The sequence below is a fragment of the Hippopotamus amphibius genome, chromosome 8 (assembly GCF_030028045.1).
Source record: "Hippopotamus amphibius kiboko isolate mHipAmp2 chromosome 8, mHipAmp2.hap2, whole genome shotgun sequence".
NCBI lineage: Eukaryota > Metazoa > Chordata > Mammalia > Artiodactyla > Hippopotamidae > Hippopotamus > Hippopotamus amphibius.
This window is the reverse complement of record NC_080193.1, coordinates 36116430-36135057: the sequence shown is the minus strand read 5'-3', so window position 1 is coordinate 36135057 and position 18628 is coordinate 36116430. Positions and strand designations below refer to the sequence as shown.

The 18628-nt window shown below is 55.5% G+C and overlaps 1 protein-coding gene across 5 annotated transcripts in view; it reads right to left on the bottom strand.

The window, feature by feature from the left end:
• Nucleotides 1-18628, bottom strand: part of GLI2 (GLI family zinc finger 2) — a 247689-nt gene that overhangs the window by 180485 nt on the left and 48576 nt on the right. For 3 of the 5 annotated variants that reach the window (XM_057745248.1, XM_057745247.1, XM_057745250.1), the window contains exon 2: nt 4708-4888. In XM_057745248.1, coding sequence (XP_057601231.1) covers nt 4708-4858 — 151 coding nt within the window. In that variant the 5' untranslated portion in view covers nt 4859-4888. Of the gene's footprint in view, nt 1-4707; nt 4889-9758; nt 9855-18628 lie in introns of those variants that run through there. The other 2 variants (XM_057745249.1, XM_057745252.1) reach the window with 2 other exon arrangements.

The following is an 18628-nucleotide window of genomic DNA, read 5'->3' as shown; positions in this document are numbered from 1 at the left end:
AGGCATGCCACATGGCTTGCGGGATCTTAATTACCCAACCAGGGATTGAACTCAGGGCCCCAGCAATGAAAGCGCAGAGTTCTAACCACTCGACACCCATGGAATTCCCCTTATTGACATTCCTTTTTTTTTTTTAATTAACTTATTTATTTTATTGGCTGTGTTGGGTCTTTTTTGCTGTGCGCGGGCGGTGAGTGGGGGCTACTCTTCATTGTGGTGCACGGGCTCCTCATTGCCGTGGCTTCTCTTGTTGCAGAGCACAGGCTCTAGGCACGTGGGCTTCAGTAGTTGCAGCACATGGGCTCAACAGATGTGGCTCATGGGCTCTAAAGCGCAGGCTCAATAGTTGTGGCGCACGGGCTTAGTTGCTTCGCGGCATGTGGTATCTTCCTGGAGCAGGGATCGAACTCGTGTCCCCTGCATTGGCAGGAGGATTCTCAACCACTGCACCACCTAGGAAGCCCTCCCCTAATTGACATTCTAACAGAGGCTTCTAGAAGACTGAAGGTCCTTAAGAACCAAGGGGATGAGTTTGCTATAGGTGGTGTATATCACCCTGAGATCCAACATCTGGACAACCACTGCTAACGGTACCTCCATGTATTATAAACTTGTGACAGGCTGGGACCTGGGGCCTGGGGCCCTTTGCTGCAGCGCCTGCCCCTGGACAAATGTCTCCTTGAGCAACAGAATACAAATAAACTATAAGGGACTGAAAATAACTGCACGCATGCACAGTTGGGGCAAATTCTGGACAAGATACAAAAAGACCGAAAAAAAACTACTACCACTTTTGAAGAGCCTGAAGCAAAAGCAGGGTACTACGCATGTCCCCTGCCCACGGCACCACCAAAGGGGTGGGCAGACCACCTAAGCCACCCCTCCGGCCGACCCCTGGACACACCCCTACTCTCACCCCATATAAGGAATCAGCTCACCCCCTCTCCCTGCTCAGGGAGCAAGCAAGGAAGCCTGTTACCAGTTCTCACTCCTTCCTGCTGCAGCAGGGGCCCGGGTAAAGCCTTGCCTGAATTTCTTGTCCAGCATCTCGTCAATTTCTACCGCTTGGGAAAGGCCAAGAACTCTGGTTGGCAACAACAGAGGTGAGATATAATTTGTATCCTACTTTTTTACACTTTACTATTAGAACATAGGCACATCCACCCCACCCCACCCCCCATTATAAAGTCTTGATAAACATTTTCAGGGTCTACGTAATGTTCCATTCAATAGACATTTCACAGTTTGATTAATCAATTCCCTATCACTGAACACTTAGGTTGTTTCCAAATGTTCAGTTACAGACCATGTGGAAATGAGATCCTTCTGCCTAAAAGTATGTTCAGTCTTAGAACCAAAGTCCTACAGTGCCAGGGTGGGACTGAAGCTCCTGGAACCAGTGGCAGTTGGCAGGCGTCAGAAGCTGGCCTGGAACACAGGGTACCTCCCGTATCTAGGCACCTCGCAGAGGTGAGTGATCACAGCCCTGCCGGTTCGCAGGGTCTGGACCTTTTGCATGCCTCACCACACGCCCCCAACATCCTCAGACAGGACTCCCCCTACTCTGGACAGATGTGTAACAGGCCATGGAACACAACGCTTGTGTAAGCCATCCTCTCCTTCCAGGAAAGCTGCAAACCACGGTGCGGATCACGGGGCCAATCCCGTGGACGCGGAAGGGATAAACGGGGTGTCCGAGTGGGTGGTCACCTGCTCGGCCACAGGGAATTATCTCAGTTCCGCCCCTGCCCCAGCAAACCGGCCTACCAGACCAGGATGTTACCCCATCTTTTCCAGAAACAGCGCAGAGCAGGGACCCCTGGACAGGCAGTTCTCAGCTCCCCGCACCCCTGTCCCAGCCCAGCACGCAGCAGGCAGCGCCGCCCCCCTCCCAGGCCTCTGTGCAGCCCCTCTGCCCTTCCCACTCTGTCTACACCCGCCCCACACCCGCGGGCTGAGCTCCCCCTCCTCGGCCAGCTCCTCATCAAGGCCACCTTCCCCGACACCACTCAGGGCCACAGGAGACCCTCAGGCGCTGTCTCCTGCCAGGCCTGGTGCCGAGCGCTGAGCTCCAGGGCAGAGTTCGAGCATCCTGGTCCTGAGAGGACTTCGGTGTGGGGGACACACGCACGAACCCCCTTGTGTTGCCAGGCACCCCATCTCATCTGTCCACAGGCCTACACCCCTGCAGGCAGAGGCTCTTTGGAGCTGTCTGGGACTCTGGTTTGCTGCATGAAAGAGGATGCTTGCTCACAGCATCTCTGCCACCATGGGTAAGATTTAAGGAAGACCCAATGTCATGAGATCATACAGACTTGGAATAACATTTGCCAAATGCCCTCACGACCCAGATTAGGAACACGAGGCCCAGAGAAGGGAAAGGCCTGCCATACTGGGATCCGCGACATGGCTGGAACGGGGATCCAGGCCAGTGCCCCGGGGCCACACCACCGGCTTCCCTCGCCCCACCTGCAGAACGCAGACCTCACGGTCCCCCAGCCCCAGAGGACCCGTTCCGAGGGCCCTTCCTAAATGAGCCGTCCAGAGAGGGCTGCAGGGAGAGGGGATGCACCTGACTCGCTCCGATGACAAGGAGCCACCTTCCCCGGGTGACAGGGCTGAGGGCTACGTCCACCCAGTGCAGGAACCTCACCAGCCAAGCGCTCGCCTGGGGTCGGGCAAGGAGGGAACGGGGGCTGCAGGGCAGACAGGACTGCACCCTGGGTGGGGAGGTGTGGGGGCTGAGTGAGGTCAGGTGCCTCCGGGCAGCCACTGCACCCCAAGCTGTAGGCCTGTTGCCTGCCCCCCTACCAAGACTCCCCCCCGGCACCTGCGGTTATTGCCCCATTGGTGACAACCACGTCTGATGCCAGAGGACTTCCTCCCCAGTTACGCCCTAATTACTCTCTCATCACTGCCTAAGTCTGTTCTCACAGGACATGGCGGTGACTTGCACCACGTGGCAGCTCACGATCCACTCGTGGGCTCCGGAGAGGGTGAGGGTGAGGGTTCGGGGTTAGGGTTAGAGTTAGGGGTTAGGGTTAGGGGTTAGGGGTTAGGGTTGAGGTTGGGGTTGGGGTTAGGGGTTAGGAGTTAGGGTTAGGGTTAGGGGTTAGGGTTACGGTTAGGGGTTAGTGTTGGGGTTGGGGTTAGGGTTAGGTTCAGGGACAGGCCAAGGCAGGGACAGGCCAAGGCAGGGACAGCTGAGTGCCTGGGGAGAGGGTCAGAGATGTACTGACGCCACTCAGGCTTCAGGGGCCCATGGGTCTCTGCATCAGGCAGAGGGACCACTTGAGGTGTCGCCACAGGCCAAGGTGGGCCCTGACCCTGGAGAAGGCACAGAGCACATGCAGACCCAGCCAGGTCCAGGACAAGCCAGCCCTGGGACCACCGCTGGACCCCCACCCTTGGCCTTCCTTCCCCTCCTTCCACTCATTCCCTGGCTCCCTGACACCACCTGCATGGGGTCCACCCTGGGCTTTGGCTCCTTCCTCCTCTCCAGCCGGCCTCTCTTCACAGAGGGAGGGCCGGGAGAGCCCAGCTCCTAGCAGGGACAGGGGTCGAGGGGCTTCACACAGGTGAGTAGCCCAAACACCCACCTCCCAGAATAGGACGGTTGGCCTGGGATCTCCCTCCCCTGGCTTGAGCCACACATCCTGTTAACAAGCCCCCACTGAGAATCATGGGGAAAATAAAAACGATGTAGTAACAATGACCTAGAGGTCCTCCAGTTCACTCTTGGAAACACCGACTCCTACCCGCCCTGAGTCTTTCCGAATCCCTGGGCTCCAGCCCTAAACTGCGCCCAGCACAGCCCGTGGACCAGCCGTCCCAGCATCATCTGGGTGCTGGTTAGAATTACAGAAACTCAGCCTCGCCCTGACTCACCGACTGGGGGTTTGCATTTGAACAAAGGCCCCCGGAGATCTGCGGACATCGACTTGCGCGCGGCGGGGCCGGCACTCACACCCCACCGCAGCGAAGGCACGTTTCCCCCGCTGCCCTGGGAGCTGTGCTTGAGTGGCGAGAGCAACAGGGCATGACTAAATGCACTTGAATAAAAAGGGGAAGAAAAGAAATCTAAGTCTCTCCATTCCTCAGAGACAGAAATAGTTTTGTGGCCTCCAGACGGACCGCGCAGACACAAGGGGAGGTCTCGCCTTCCCACAAACTTTCCCAATGGGATGCTGGCACGGACCTGTGGAAACCAGAGACTATTTTTCTTCGGGGCAGTAAAATGAGAGGCTGTGGCTCGGGGAGTCCTTCTGTTATAATTAAGTTGGCCAGAAATTCACCTAAGGATGCTAAATTCCATACCTGACCCTCTAATTATAGCCAGAAGAGATCAGGAGACAATTACTTTCCAAAATAGTCCTTGGCAGGCCGGAGGCAAGAAGCAGCCTCTCTGTGCCAACAGAATGCAGCCCAGGGACACCCCACAGCCCCGCGCCTCCTTTGCCTGCCCTCTCCCCTTCTCCTGCTGAAGCCCGAGATGCCCACACCCTCTGATCTGGGGTGGCTGGACCTCAGAGATCCACCTGCAGGCATGCATCCTGGTGCCCGGGGTCCCCAGGAGCAGGGGAGCCCTCCTGCCCCGCCCCTCCATAAACCCAGCACGCCTGCCCGATGACATGGGCCACCCGCCTCATTCAATCCAAACGGGCTCATGAAAAACACCCCCCACCCAGCGTGCAGAACAGAAAGTACCTCCTTGGGCAGCTGCTGCGGCCGCCGCTGCCGCCGTGGCCACCGCGAGGGCTGAGGCCTTCCTGCTCGGCTCGGAGAAAGCGACACCCTCCAGGATCCCACTTTTGGCTTCTTTCTTGCCCGTGGCCGTGGCTGAGGCGGACGTCTCCATCCTAGCCGCGCATAGTCCTGGGTGGCAGCCCTGAAGGGGAAGACAGAGACACTCACCAACGAGGCCCCCGGACCCAGCCGGGAAGCGCCGACCCAGATTCCCAGCCGCCGCCATGCGCTCCTCCTCTGATCATTGCAAAGGAGGCTTTAATTAATTTTGAGAATTACTCGTTCTGAGATTCACCCGGCCTTCTGAACGACCTCAAGGACCACAGCCGAACGCTCGCACTGTCTGTTACCCCCGATTTTTCAAGTCTAAGCAACAAGTTCCTAAGTACCGTGTGTGGCGAGTAGCAAGAACTGAGAAATGAAGTCAGAAGGTGAGGCCCTCCATCTCAGACTCGCAGACGAGAAAAATCAATACAGGAAGCACGACTCAGCAGCCCTCAAGGAAAAGCTCTCGTTCTCCAGTTCCTTTGCAGCTCACCAGACCAGACCCATCTGGCACTTGTTCATGTGCGTGTTCATTCATTCATTCTTTCATCTGCCCATTCACGCATCCAACAGAATTTTCATCATTTATTCACTCTCACACATTCAGTCAATAGCTTCTCAAGCCCCAATTATGTATCAAGCATCATGCCTGGTGCTGAAAATACAACCCCCAGAATTCACCACCTAGTTGCAAGACGCAATAAATAAAGGGAGAAGATAAATGTATATTTCATTTTCATTAGTGAGAGATAGCATGTGTGAAAGCGGAGGGGCTGGATAGAGCAGGGTGGGAAGGGCAGGGGAGCCACTGCCCTGCCTCTCCGAGGAAGGGATGGGATGCCATGTGAGGGTCTGAGGGAGCCCATGGCAGGCAGCCAGAAGGCAAGTGCTGGAGCTGTGGGCCTGAGGGGTGAGGAGGCTGGCTTGATGGAGGAGCAGCGGGAAGCTGAGTGCAGGCCCTGGAGGGTTTCGAGCAGAAAGGGGACGTGACAGGACTCACAGTATAACAGGGTCTCTCTGCAGGTGTTATGGAGAGTAGATCTGGGGAGACGGCACACAACTGCAGTGACCCAGGAAGATATGATGGTGGTCTGGGTTAAAGGGACAGTGGCTCTGAAGCCAGAGCCCACAGGTCTTGCTCAGGCTTGGGTGTGGGGTATGCACGGAAGCGGAGTCGCCACGGGTTAGGAGAGAGGAACCCGGGGGATGCGGGGCCCAGGTAACACTCCATCTCCAGCTGGCTGGTGGGTCACAAGCAGGCGTTTTACTAAGTGATGCTTCATCACGTGCAGATACTGCTAATTCAGCACTGGTATCAAATATTACAGAATAGATATTTGAAAGCCAGTTCTCTTAAGAGAACGGGGGTAGCGTCAAAGATGGCTCCGATTTTCAGCTGAGCACCTGGGTGACTGCACGGTGGTGCTGTTTGCCAGGATGGAGCACAGTGGGTGAAAAGCAGCTTTGGGGGTAAAACCCAGGAGCTGGGTTTGGACTGTGTGAAGCCTGAGATGCCTATTAAGCCATGCAGAGACTGAAACATCGAGGGGCTCCTGTAGAGAACAGGGAACTGTATTCAATATCCTGCAATAGACCATAATGGAAAAGAATATGAAAGAGAATGTATATAGTATATGTGCACCTGAGTCACTCTGCTGTAGAGCAGAAACTAACACAACATTCTCAATCAACTATACTTCAATGAAATTTTTTTGCAAACGGAATTATTTCATTGTTTTTAATGGATGAGTGATATTCCTAGAGATTGTCATACTGAATAAAGTAAGTCAGAGAAAGAGAAGTATTGTATGACAGAATCTAAAAAGAAACGATACAAATGAACTTACAAAACAGAAACAGACTCACAGACTTAGAGAACGAACTTATGGTTATGGGGGAGGGGACAGTTAGGGAGCTGGGGATTGAGATGTACACGCTGCTGTATTTAAAATGGATAATCAACAAGGACCGACGGTGCAGCACAGGGAACTCTGATCAGTATTATGTCACAAACTAAATGAAAAAAGAATCTGAAAAAGAATAGATACATGTATATGTAGAACAGAATCACTTTGCTGTACATCTGAAACTAACACAGCATTGTTAATCAACTCTACTCCAATATAAAAAAGTTAAAAAAAAATAAAATTTTTTTTAAAAAGATAGACAGAGACTGTTGGAAATGCAAGGCAGAGCTCGGGGAAAGGCAGAGGCTACAGATGGGAAAACGGCCACCACGGGGCAAGATCTCTGAGAGAGAGAGAAAGTTCCAGAAGGAAACATCGGGCATTCCAACATGTCCAGGAGGGAAAAGAGAAACCAGCTAAGGAAGTGAGCAGGGAGGGATGAGGCGGAAGGAAAAGAAGGTGAAATCACCAGGAGAGTGTGGAGGCCCAGAATCCAACCCAAGAAAGAAATGCCAGGAACAATCAGCTCCATCACAGGCTCTCAGAGGCCCTGGAGTTGCATGGAGGTGACCAGGGCCCAGGCAGGCTCAGGGAGAGTCAGTGGCATAGACATTTAGTCAGGAAGCTCTGCCATAAAAAAAGTAAAAAAGGGACTTCCCTGGTGGCGCAGTGGTTAAGAATCCGCCTGCCAATGCAGGGGACACGAGTTCGAGCCCTGCTCCAGGAAGATCCCATGTGCCACGGAGCAACTAAACCCGTGTGCCACAACTACTGAGCCTGTGCTCCAGACCCTGAGAGCCACAACTACTGAGCCCATGTGCCGCACCTACCAAAGCCTGAGCACCCAGAGCCCGTACTCTGCAACAAGAGAAACCACCGCACTGAGAAGCCCATGCACCACAATGAAGAGCAGCCCCCGTTCACCTCAACTAGAGAAAGCCTGCATGTAGCTATAAGGACCCAACACAGTCAAAAAATAAAATAAAATAAAAAATAAAATAAAATAAAATAATAAAATAAATAAAATAAAATAAAATAAAATAAAATAAAATAAAATAAAATAAAATAAAAGCAAAAAAAGGGATGCAGCCACTGGAGAGCGCCCAGGAGGTCCACGGCTGCTGTTTCAGAAAGAAGGCAGGCGGGTCTGCACCTGCGGAAAGAGAAGGTTCTGGGGAGAGCTCGTGGATCACAGGTGGCAGAAACCAAAGGCGATGGTCAGCTCCATCTCCAAGGGCCTCAAATCTTCCACCCGCAGGCCCCAGAACTGCACTTTTTAAAAGTCTACAACAGTACATGTTTTTCTAAGTAAAAAGTGGGAGTATACGAGAATGATGGGTGTGACGCACGGAGGCGGTCGGCAGGCTTGCCCGCCTGCCAAGCGAACAGCCCAAGCTCTGAACCACTCAGATTTCAATTTATCTCACACACCAGCCTGTCTGGTTTCCAGTCTTTCAAAATCCCCACCCAGAAAACCCAAGATAGAGGAGGGACAGAGAAATCTCCCTGAGGATTTTGGTGAGTTACAGGGTTTCCTCTGGCCTCGAGATTTCAGGATCACTGGCTGATCCTTTAAGCCTATTTGTATAATCTGTGCTGTAAGATGCTGGCTGTCTGAGCGGCCACCAGCAACAGACCTTCGGCTGTGCCTGCTCCGCCTTCTCTGCCTGCTTAGCCTGGCCCGAGGAACACCCCCCTCCCAGTCACCTGGTTGGCACTCTGGGCCACCGTCCCACCCCATCCTCCCCACACGTCAGCCAGATTGACATCATCTCCAAAGCACCTGGCCACTGGGGCCTCTCCCAGCTGCCTGCTCTGCCAGGCGTCCTTCTCTTCTGGGTCCTGAGCACCTTCACGCCATCTCTGTTCCCTCTCCAGGTCCCCCGCTACCCTACAGCCAGGCACTTCCCCAAACCAAATCTGACCACGAGGCCAAGGCCTCGCTGAGCCCCTGGGGCCTGCAGGTAAAGTCTTCCTGTGTCTATCTGCAGCCTCCTCGCCCCACCCCCAGTTCACAACCAGCCACTCTGACCCTGGCACACCCACCAGAAACCCTTCACCCTTTCTGTATAACGGACTCCTAGTCTTCCTTCAAGATGCCACTCGGATGTCACCTCCTCTGGGAAGCCCCCCAGCTCCTCCCCAATCATGGTCACTTTCGCTTTCAGGTTCTTACGGCTTCCCAGCCCTCCCGTGCTGTGCTCATCATTGCCTCTGGGTCTGGAGCTGCTCCCCACTCAGGCTGGCATGGAGCAATGGCTCAGGAATGCCTGGCAAAAACCTCTGAGGCAGGAAATCATAGCTCCTGGAAATACGAGTGATTTTGTGAACAATCTGGGTTTTCCTCCCAAGAAGCTCAGGTGAAGGAAGTTAGCCTCAACTTTGAAACACACCCAAACGTGGACGTAAGGACAAAAATCAAAATAATAGCTGTAACAACAAACCTTTAACGAGCATTTACCAGGTGCCAAGCTCTTTGCAAGAGTGATTTCCTTGAATCCTTGCAACTTTTTACATAGGAAGAATAACTCCCCCAAAGACACAGAGCTTAAAAGTGGCTGTGCCAGGGCTTGAACCCAAGCTGCCTGGCCCCACTGTACTCTGAAGCATCATGAGCTGTCTCTCGAGTGAGGACCCTGCAGTGCAAAGGGATTTGCCCCAGAATTCCCCGACAGAATTCCCTGTTGAGTGTGAGGGGCCCTATGCCAGAAGCCCAGGAGGATTCCACAAGGCCCCTGTCCTAGTGCAGCACCCAAGGAGGTAAGATGGGTGGACGGGAACCACCAGCCAAGGGACAGGAAAAGCTAAGGCTCTGTCCAGGGCTGCCTGCCAACACCATGGCCCTGTGGGTGGCACCGTCCAGAGGCTGACCAGGAGGGTGGAGAGGAGCTGCAAGTTGCACATTCCTCCTCTAACTCTTTATTCCATAATTCTTTATGGACAATCAGCCTTACACTGCAGTAGGCTAGGCTCCGAGCAGTCCCCCCAAATGAACTGGGTGTCCTTCCCCCAGGTCTGGCACCTCTCACACAGCCTAGCCACAACCTGCTACGTACTCACCCGGCTCCCCACTTAATCGTGACCTCCTCCAGGCCAGGGCCGGGCCTTGCACCCCTGGGTCCCCACGTCCAGCTGAGCATGTACCGACAGGACACGACGGGCCCAGGGAACCAGGCCAGCACCAGGAGGCAGGGGGTTTGAGGGACCAGAAACCAAGGCACCCACAGGGTCGGCCCACTAGACCAAACCCAGACTCCAGGGAAGCATCCCCAAAGGCAGATGGGAAACTGAGGCCAGCAACTCAGCATCCTTGGAGCATCAAGAATGCCAGGGCAAAAAGAGAGGCTCAGTCAAGAAGGGACCATGACAACTTCTGTTAAGGGACATGAAGAGGCTGGAAAGAAGAGGGGGAGCCTGGGGGTTTTCTTGGGGCACAGCAGCTGCAGCTGCCTCACACCAACGTCCCCACCCAGTTACGTCATCGGAGGGGGTGGCGTCCTCCTGATTCTCACAGAGGAAGAGGGGAGCCGCCCAAAGCCACTGTCCACAGAGGGAGGAGGTCCAGGTCCAGAGTCGGGTCCTCTGGCTGGAATGCTGCCCAAAGCCTCAGGGCGAGGCCACCCCAGGACCAGGTGGACAGAGTTGGGGGGGGGATTTATTCAGATTCCCACGACCCAGACGGCAGTGGGCCCGGGAGTACCTGGGGTCCCACGAGCACCCGTGGGGAGCTGACTCAGCGCGGGCGGGGGGGCGGGCCTGCAGGGACAGCTGTGTCACAGGCCTGTCTCCTGCAGATCAGCCGTCGCCCTCCCCCTCGCCCTCCCTTCCAGGAGAGGAAGGCAGCAGACAGAGCCGAGAGGCTGCGTAAATCACGGGAATTACCGGGATTAGCACAATTTCTGGGTAAACACCAGGCGCCCAGGGTCCCAGGCAGCCACTTTCACTCCCTGAAGCTCCTCTCGCGCAGACTCTGCCTGTCAACAGCCTCATCTGGGCTCCCAGAGGCTGGGGGGCGGGGGGGCAGCTGGGGACAGCAGGGCGGGGCCTCGGGTCCCCAGACCTCCACTGGCGGCCTGTGGTCTGTGCTTGGGGACTTCGCGCGGGCTCCACAAAAGGTTCCCTGACAAGAGGGGCTGAGAGCACAGCCCCCACCAGGGCGAGGAGAGTGTCAACACCCCCACATTACCCAGCAAGCCACGCGCCTAGGCTTCTGCTAGGGGGAGGGGGTGCCCTGGACCCGGAGGCAGAAGAAGCCCCCTTTCCGTTTGGAGCTGCACACCGGTCCCCTACCCCCAGGGCCTCGGCAACCCCTGGGGGCGCTGGCAGCACCCAGAGCCTCTGGAAACACTCCTGGGCCTTCTGCCAATTCGGATGCTACAGGTTCAGGCAGAGAGTGGGGGACAGAGTATCTGGACTTTTACAAAAGCTCCATGGGTGTTTCTGACGCACAGGCAGGTTTAGGAAAAACTACACGGGGTGCTCATAAGATCTCTTCCAGCTTCCAAATAATTGGTAAGTTCCAATTAAAGCAAGGCTGCATAACCTGGCTGGAAAAAAAACATATTTTTAACTTCAGTAATTTGAAACCGGAAGTTGGTGTCTCCCTCGGGCATGAAGGTGGGTAAAAGCCACAGTGCCCGTGAGCCTGCCACTGGCACAAGACACGTCAGGGCATCCATCACCTGTGCTCACCATGGTGCTGCTCTCAAGGTCAAGGTCGGCATTAGACACCCCCCACCCCAACCTTGCCAGTTGTGCCGGCAAAGAAGCACCTCTATTAACCTATGATCACTGCAATCAATACAACTGGTTTCCTTCATAATCCTATGAGTTTGGGTTTTTTTCGGGTTTTTTTTTTAACTGAAGTATAGTTGGTTTACAACATTGCGTTAGTTTCAGGTGCACAGCACAGAGATTCTTTCCATTATGGTTTATTACAAGATAATGAGTACAGTTCCCTGTGCTGCACAGTAGGTCCTTGTTGTTTATCTATTTTATATACAGTAGTGTGCATATGTCAATCCCAAACTCCTAATATATTCACCCCAATCCTATGCATCTTATCCTACGCATTTACAGCATTATTCTGAGGAGGGGGCCACGGCACAGCAAAGATGAACTCACAGTGAAAAGACTGGCTTGAAGAATAAATTAATAATCAGGGCAAAATGAGCGAATCGCTCTGAACCCTGCAATCCCAGACACCCTCCCGCCACCTGGCTGCTTTGAACTCTCCTGATGAGTGAGTCACAGGAATCAGAGCGTCTTCCCCGGGCGAAATCAACCTGCAGGAGAGAGATGAAACCTCGCCTCCCAGCGATCCCAGCCACCGCGGGCCCTGGTGTGCTCACCTCCTGTCTGACGTCAGCCTCGCGGCACGCTGCCCAGGCCCCACACACATGGGCACACACGCAGAGCACACACAACCTAAGCAACAACCACGTACACAGTCACACGTGTGAGCATGGGCACACATACACACATCGTCACACATTCATACAAGGCCACCCACATGTGCACACTGTACACTGCACAGGCTCACACATGTACATGTACGTGTACAGAGGTACACACAAACACACACACACACACATACACTGGCTACACACAGACATAATGAACACCCACCCAGCCTTGATCACTGACTTATTTTTGTGATCAAATGAGACAAAACACGTGGAAATTCCTGGAGTGAAAAATGTGCTGCCAATACAACACTGATGAACTGTAATAATAATTATAACCTCATTGTAACTAAAAAGGCGGCAGTGGGCGCTCTCTCTCTCTCACTGCCCCAAGATTCCGAGGACTTGTCAACATCCTCCTGGAGTAGATGACTGAGTCTTTTCATCTCCCATCACCTCAGTGTTGCCATCCGGAAAATGGACATTCCAAAGGGCGCTCCAGACCCAAGGCACGCCCGTCCAGCACCAGCCCCGCAGGGCAAGGCCAGCCTCGGCCACAGAAAGCAAAGGGCGTCCTGGAGCCACACTCGGGCTTCAGCTCAGCCCCCCGGGACCAAACTGACACCCGCTTCTCCATCCTGGAGGGAGAGGGGAGGGGGTGAGGGGAGGGGTCCCCAAGGAGGACACCAAGCTGTGGACGCTTTGCTTGCCTTTCACGGCCAGAGACAAAATAATGTTCTAAAACATACATTTTCCTCTCCCAGAGTGAGGGACACGGCTGTGCTTGGGCCAGCGCGGTCTACATCTGCTGTGTGTCTGGCCGTGTGGCTTTCCCTCTCTGAGGCTCTGTCCCCTCCCCTGTGATACAGGGCATCCTCCCACTCGCAGCACGATTGAGAAGGCGGCCAAGCTTCCCTGCACGGCGGTGAGCACCCTACAGCAGTGGCGCCACACACAATGGGTCCCCAGTGGGGTTTGGCCCAAGGTTGACCGGGCAGGTAAACCCCTGCAGCAGGGCACCCTTCTCCAGGAAAGACAGGACTGGGGGAGACCAAGGTCTAGGGAGGAGGTGTGCCTCCTGGATCTTGGACACACCTGTGCAGCACCAGCCGGCGGGTCAGCTGCCACAACCCCAGCTGCTCTGCTCCCAGGAGCTTCAGCCCAGAGCCCTCCCCACTGCCCGCTGTGGCCAGGGGCGGGCACCATGCAGAAACCACTCTCCTAACGGGGCACCTGCTCCCTCAGTGTTGCTTGAATGTAGTTTTCCGCGCACGAAAGCTCCCTCATGTGCCCAGCCCCTGGGCTTGCTGGTGTGCAGGAACAACATTAACCCTAATGCACTGACTTACTGGGCTGGAACAGCATCCAGCGAGGCCCTGACCACAGGAAATCAGCAAATGCAGGCCCCTCCTGCGCAGCCAGTCTCAGATAAGGGGAGATGGGTGTCAGGAGGGCCGGAGCTGGGCAAGAGGCTTTTCTCTTTGGGAGGGTGTGGGTAGGAGCTCCTTGGTGACTCACCCTTCAGATGGTATTGTGGCTTCCACTCGCTTGCACGCAGCTTCATCCCCTGAAACCCGTCTCCATCCCCCTGCCTCTGTCCCATTGCTTTCCTGCCCAGAACATTCTCCCCTCCCTGCTCTACCCAAGGAAGGCACGCTTTAAAACCCAGGAAGCCTGCCCTAACGCCCTCCCACCTGAGCCCTGGTCAGAGCTAACCCACCTTGGTGGATAAGAACCGAGTCCCCCCTAAGCCTCAGTTTCCTCATCTGTAAAATGGGGAGGACAACAGCACCTCCCTTGTGGCGAGGATTAAGAGCACAGGGCCTGGCACACATGGGGGTCCCGACTCAAATGCTCCCCACGTTTACCATAGCTGCAGCCCCAGGGAGACCACCCACCTGTCTGCCCACCGGGGCAGGAAGACCTGATCCGGGAGCCCTGGCACCAGCAGGAGGCCTGTCCGAGACTGGACAAGGCAGGCCATGGCCCCCTTTCCTCTTCATCCTCCCCCCCAACCCCACCGCAGGTGTCTGGGCCTCTGGGGTCTAAAGTGCAAACTCTCAAGTTGCACATCTTTCTGGAACGTGCTGTCCTGCTAATCCCAATTGCCACTGTCTGTCCACTTCCTCCGTGGACAGCCCCAAAGCAGCAGAAGCCCAGAGGGCTGGGGTCTCTCCCCGACATACACCCCCCACCCCCAGCAGGCGCCCAGCAGAGGCAGACTCCCGCCGGCCGCTGTCTGTGAGATGAACAAGGGACCCGCTGTGCCACCGGCCAGACCAGATATTTTAACAGCTGCATTGTGTGCTTCTGAGGCGCAATTCCTGAGCCAGGAGGAAAAACAAGCTTCGCCTCTGCCCCGAGGAGGAAAAACAGACGGCCCTGGGCAGGCTGCAGGCAGGGGAGGCCTCCGCCCGCAGGGGCCCAGGGTGATGGAGGGCACCACGGGCACCAAGGCCCCCGCCAGGGCCCCCTTCCTCCGAGCCTGGAGACGGGGCGGGGAGGCAAGGACAGAGGCCCAGTGACTGGAGAAAATCCCCAAAGGGGGCTCTGAGGGGTAAAAAAGATCAGAGAGGCGGGGAGGTGCCCGTAGAACAAGGTCCAAATCCCCTGCACGGCACCAAGGCCCCACTTTGGGATCTGCCCCCCATCCACAGCTCCAGGTTCACCGCCCCCCAGTTCTCCTCCAACTCACCCAGTTTAACACACCTCCAGCTCTGCCTGCAATGCTAGTTTCCCAGAGCCTGCCCTGCCAACCCACCTCTAGGCCAGTTCTGTCTCGTGCCCCCAAGGGCAAACTGTCGTGTCACTGTTTCCTTTCTTTTTTTTTTTTTTTTTGGCCACATGGCAAGTGGGATCTTAGCTCCCTGACCAGGGATCAAACCCAGGGCCCCTGCATTGGAAGCTCGGAGTCTTAACCACTGGACCGCCAGGGAAGTTCCAATGTCTCTGTATTCTGAGTACTGCTTGCTGCCACAGCCGCCCCCTTGATGCCTGCCCCGGACAAAGGCTGAGTCCACATTTGATGACTGACTCAAAGCACAAATGCTCTTCGGCACCCGAGCCTGCAAGAATCCTCCTCTTCTCCTAACCTCCCCTCAAGCCTTGGTCCCCACAAGGTTGGGGACCTCCTGGGACCCTGCAGCACGGGAGAAGGTGGAGGTCAGCACAGGCTGGCTCTGAGGTCAGAAGAAGGCGATGTCACCAACTCCTAATGTCTGTCACAGGCAGCGTTTGCCAGCTCCGTGATGAAAAAAGTCTTCAGGGCAAAACCGCTTACTGGCACGTGAACTGCCGCCCTTCCTTTAACGCGTAAACCCTTGAGAGCGAAGGCTTTGCCGTGTACTGTGCTGAGCACCCAGGTCTACGGGTACTGACCTCCTGTCCTGTAAGCTCACACCATTTTCAAGACAAATAAAAAATTGAGTATGTGTTGGTTAAAAGATGCTTTTTGAACCATTATGCATTCAAAGGAGCCCTTTGCTCCTGTTGGAACTGTAGGCTTGGGGAGTGGCATTTTGGAGTCAGAGACACGGTGCAGGTGGCTTTCCCATGTCCTTCTAATCATAAGTCAAACCGCAGCCTCGAGGTGCAGGGGCACCTCGGCCTTCGCCCAGGACTGGGGGGAGAGAGTGGGGGTTACAGACCCAGGACCCATCGCTCCAAACATCTCAGCACAAGTGACCCAAGTCACAGAGGCTCACCTGAGCAGGGAGCTGGGCAGCCCTGGCCCCCAGCTGGGTGGCCCCGGCCATTCTGGGTCGGCTGCCCAAAGAGGTTAAACTTGCCCAGAGGGCTTCCCTGGTGGTGCAGTGGTTAAGAATCCTCCTGCCAATGCAGGGGACATGGGTTTGAGCTCTGGTCCCGGAAGATCCCACATGCGGAGGAGCAACTAAGCTTGTGCACCACAATACTGAGCCTGCGCTCTAGAGCCTGCGGCCACAACTATTGAGCCCACGTGCCACAACTACTGAAGCCCACGTGCCTAGAGCCCATGCTCTGCAACAAGAGAAGCCACAGCAGTGAGAAGCCCATGCACCACAACAAAGAGTAGCCCCTGCTCACCCCAACTAGAGAAAGCTCGTGTGCAGCAACGAAGACCCAATGCAGCCAATAAATTAATTAATTAACTTAAAAAAAAAACAAAGCTTGCCCAGAGGAGGAGAGGGCCTTGGTCTGATTTCTCTGCATTGGGCCTGCTGAGGACCCTTCGCATCAGGAGGCTGCCAGGCAAGGAGACCCTCCAGGGCCCAGAGCACAACTCCTTCACCCCTTCAGTCTTCTCCCTCTGCTCTCAGAGTCTGGCACCAAGAAAGGCCTCCAGAGGTCACTGGTCCAGTCCCCTGCCCAAGCAGCTCGTATACAGAGCAGCCCCTTCCTTGCCCATGATGCAAAGGAGCTGTCCCCAAGCTCCTTACCAGTTCACACCTCAGCTGGCTGGCCTCAGCTGACCACATCCCTCCCCCAACCCAAGGGTACTCTGACTCTCTGTGCAACTCTGGGTAAGTGTCCCCCGTCTCTGGGTTCAGCGCCCCACATGTGAGATGGACAGGCAGGATCCCCAGGAGTGTCATGTCATGCCATACTTGGGTAGAAACAGGGATTTGGGGAAGCACAGACAGGACACAAGTAAACAGACCCCAGACACCTGTGTCCCTGGACCAGCAACTGTATACTAAGTGCCAACAATCTCCCTCTCCCTGGGGGGTGCTGGGCCCGGGGTGGGGAGCAAGGCAGGGTAAGGAGGGCTGGCTGCAGATCTGGGGCAGCTGCTCTGCTCTCAAGGCTCTGGGGAGAACCAGGCCGGTGGGTGGCCCAGCATCTTCCACTTCGGCCTGCGCAGCGACCTGCTCTGACTTGCCCGGCCACGGCCCTCCCCACATGGCCCAGGCCACGCCCGCACCCAGCTCTTCCATCTCAGCCTCTGCCAGGCTCAGCCACGGGCTTTCCCCAGACTGTGCCAGCACCGCCCTGGCAACTGAAGCCAACAGGAGTGTCCCGCCTTCGGCTGGCAGCTTTGCACACCTGTTAAGCTATCTGGGGTGGGACTGGGACCCTGCCTGCTGGTCCCCAGCTCTCCTGGGCTTCCCACTTCCTTCTGCACGCCTGGGAGACCACATGCCCCTACACACCTTTCCCATCCCCTGGCAGTTGCACATTGCAGCCCAAACTGGGTGTCTGGGCCCCACCCAGCCCCGGGTGGGTGGGCTACAGCCTGAAGACCTGCCCACTCAGGGAGGCCAGGGAAGTCCCAGGGCTCTGTAACTCAGGACAAGAGTGAGATCTTCATGCAGGCGGCACCATTTCCCAAGGGCCCACTGTGTGCCAAGCTTGGCCTGTGACCTTGACCGCATAGGTGAATTAAACACCACACTGCTCTCCCAGAGCACCCAGCCCGAGGGTGGACAGTCCTTAAAGGAGACAGACAATGAGAACGAGAATAAGCTTCCCGATAGACTAGCTCAGGAAACCACAGGGGGCCTGGGCTAACCTGAGGGAGGTCAGGGAGGGCTTCCTGGAGGAAGGGGTGAATATGCATCTTCAAAGGAAGGACAGGTGAGGTGCAGAAAGGTCTGCTAAACCAGATGAAGGGCAGTGTCTGGGCAGCAAGGGGGAGGCAGGGCGAACAAGAAGTCCGGGCTCTGTGTCCAGCAGAGGGTGAGCACTGACCCTTCGTGGCTCTCACAACCTGTGGAAAAATGTCCAAATTGCACACCTGGGAGCACAGAGCCCCCAAGGCCCAGGCCCTCCCTACCCCTTCAGCCTCGTTCCCACCAACTCAGACCTCGTCCTTCACACCAGGGTGTTTCCAGAAGTTTGCACCCCTCCCCAGACACCGCCTGTCAGCCTCTGCAATCATGCTCTCTGCACCTCTGCCCAATGAACTCCTGTCTATACCTTGAAGCCTAAGGCCAGCACCACCTCCACCAGGAGGGCTTCCTGGGTTCCCATGTTGCACAGCTCTCAGGAGACACCTCAAGTCTCTGCTTACCCATCTCTCTGGATGGTCTGGCTCTTTGACATTCGATGCCAGCCCCTGACACATTGCCCACACGTGCTCGGTATCCTACAAGTGTGCAATTTGTAGTGGGAGCCATCAGAGTAATAAAGCCAGCGTTCTGAAGTCAGTCGTCTCCTAAACCGTCCCCCACTAGTGCCTGCCACACAGTGGATGGCTGTTAACAGTTATTTAACTGACTCCGAGAGCCTGACAGAAAGATGCAGCCTAGAATGTGCCACAGATAGCATTCACTGCCTGAAATTCTGCCATTAGAGAGTCACTTCTTTGAAGATTTTCACTTCTAAGAACAGACTATGAAAACACAAAGTGCCCCGGAACAGGGTCAGGCCTTAAGCGACTGTCACATAAAAAGTTAATGTCTCTAAGTAGAAGGGAACAGGAATGGAGAGGGCTGGAGGAAGGAGGCAGGAGGAGAGTAAGGGAAGAACCAGGGGGACAGGGTGCCAAAATCCCTGCACGGGTTGCTGACGGCTGTCCTTGGCTCTAACCGCCAGTCCATACCA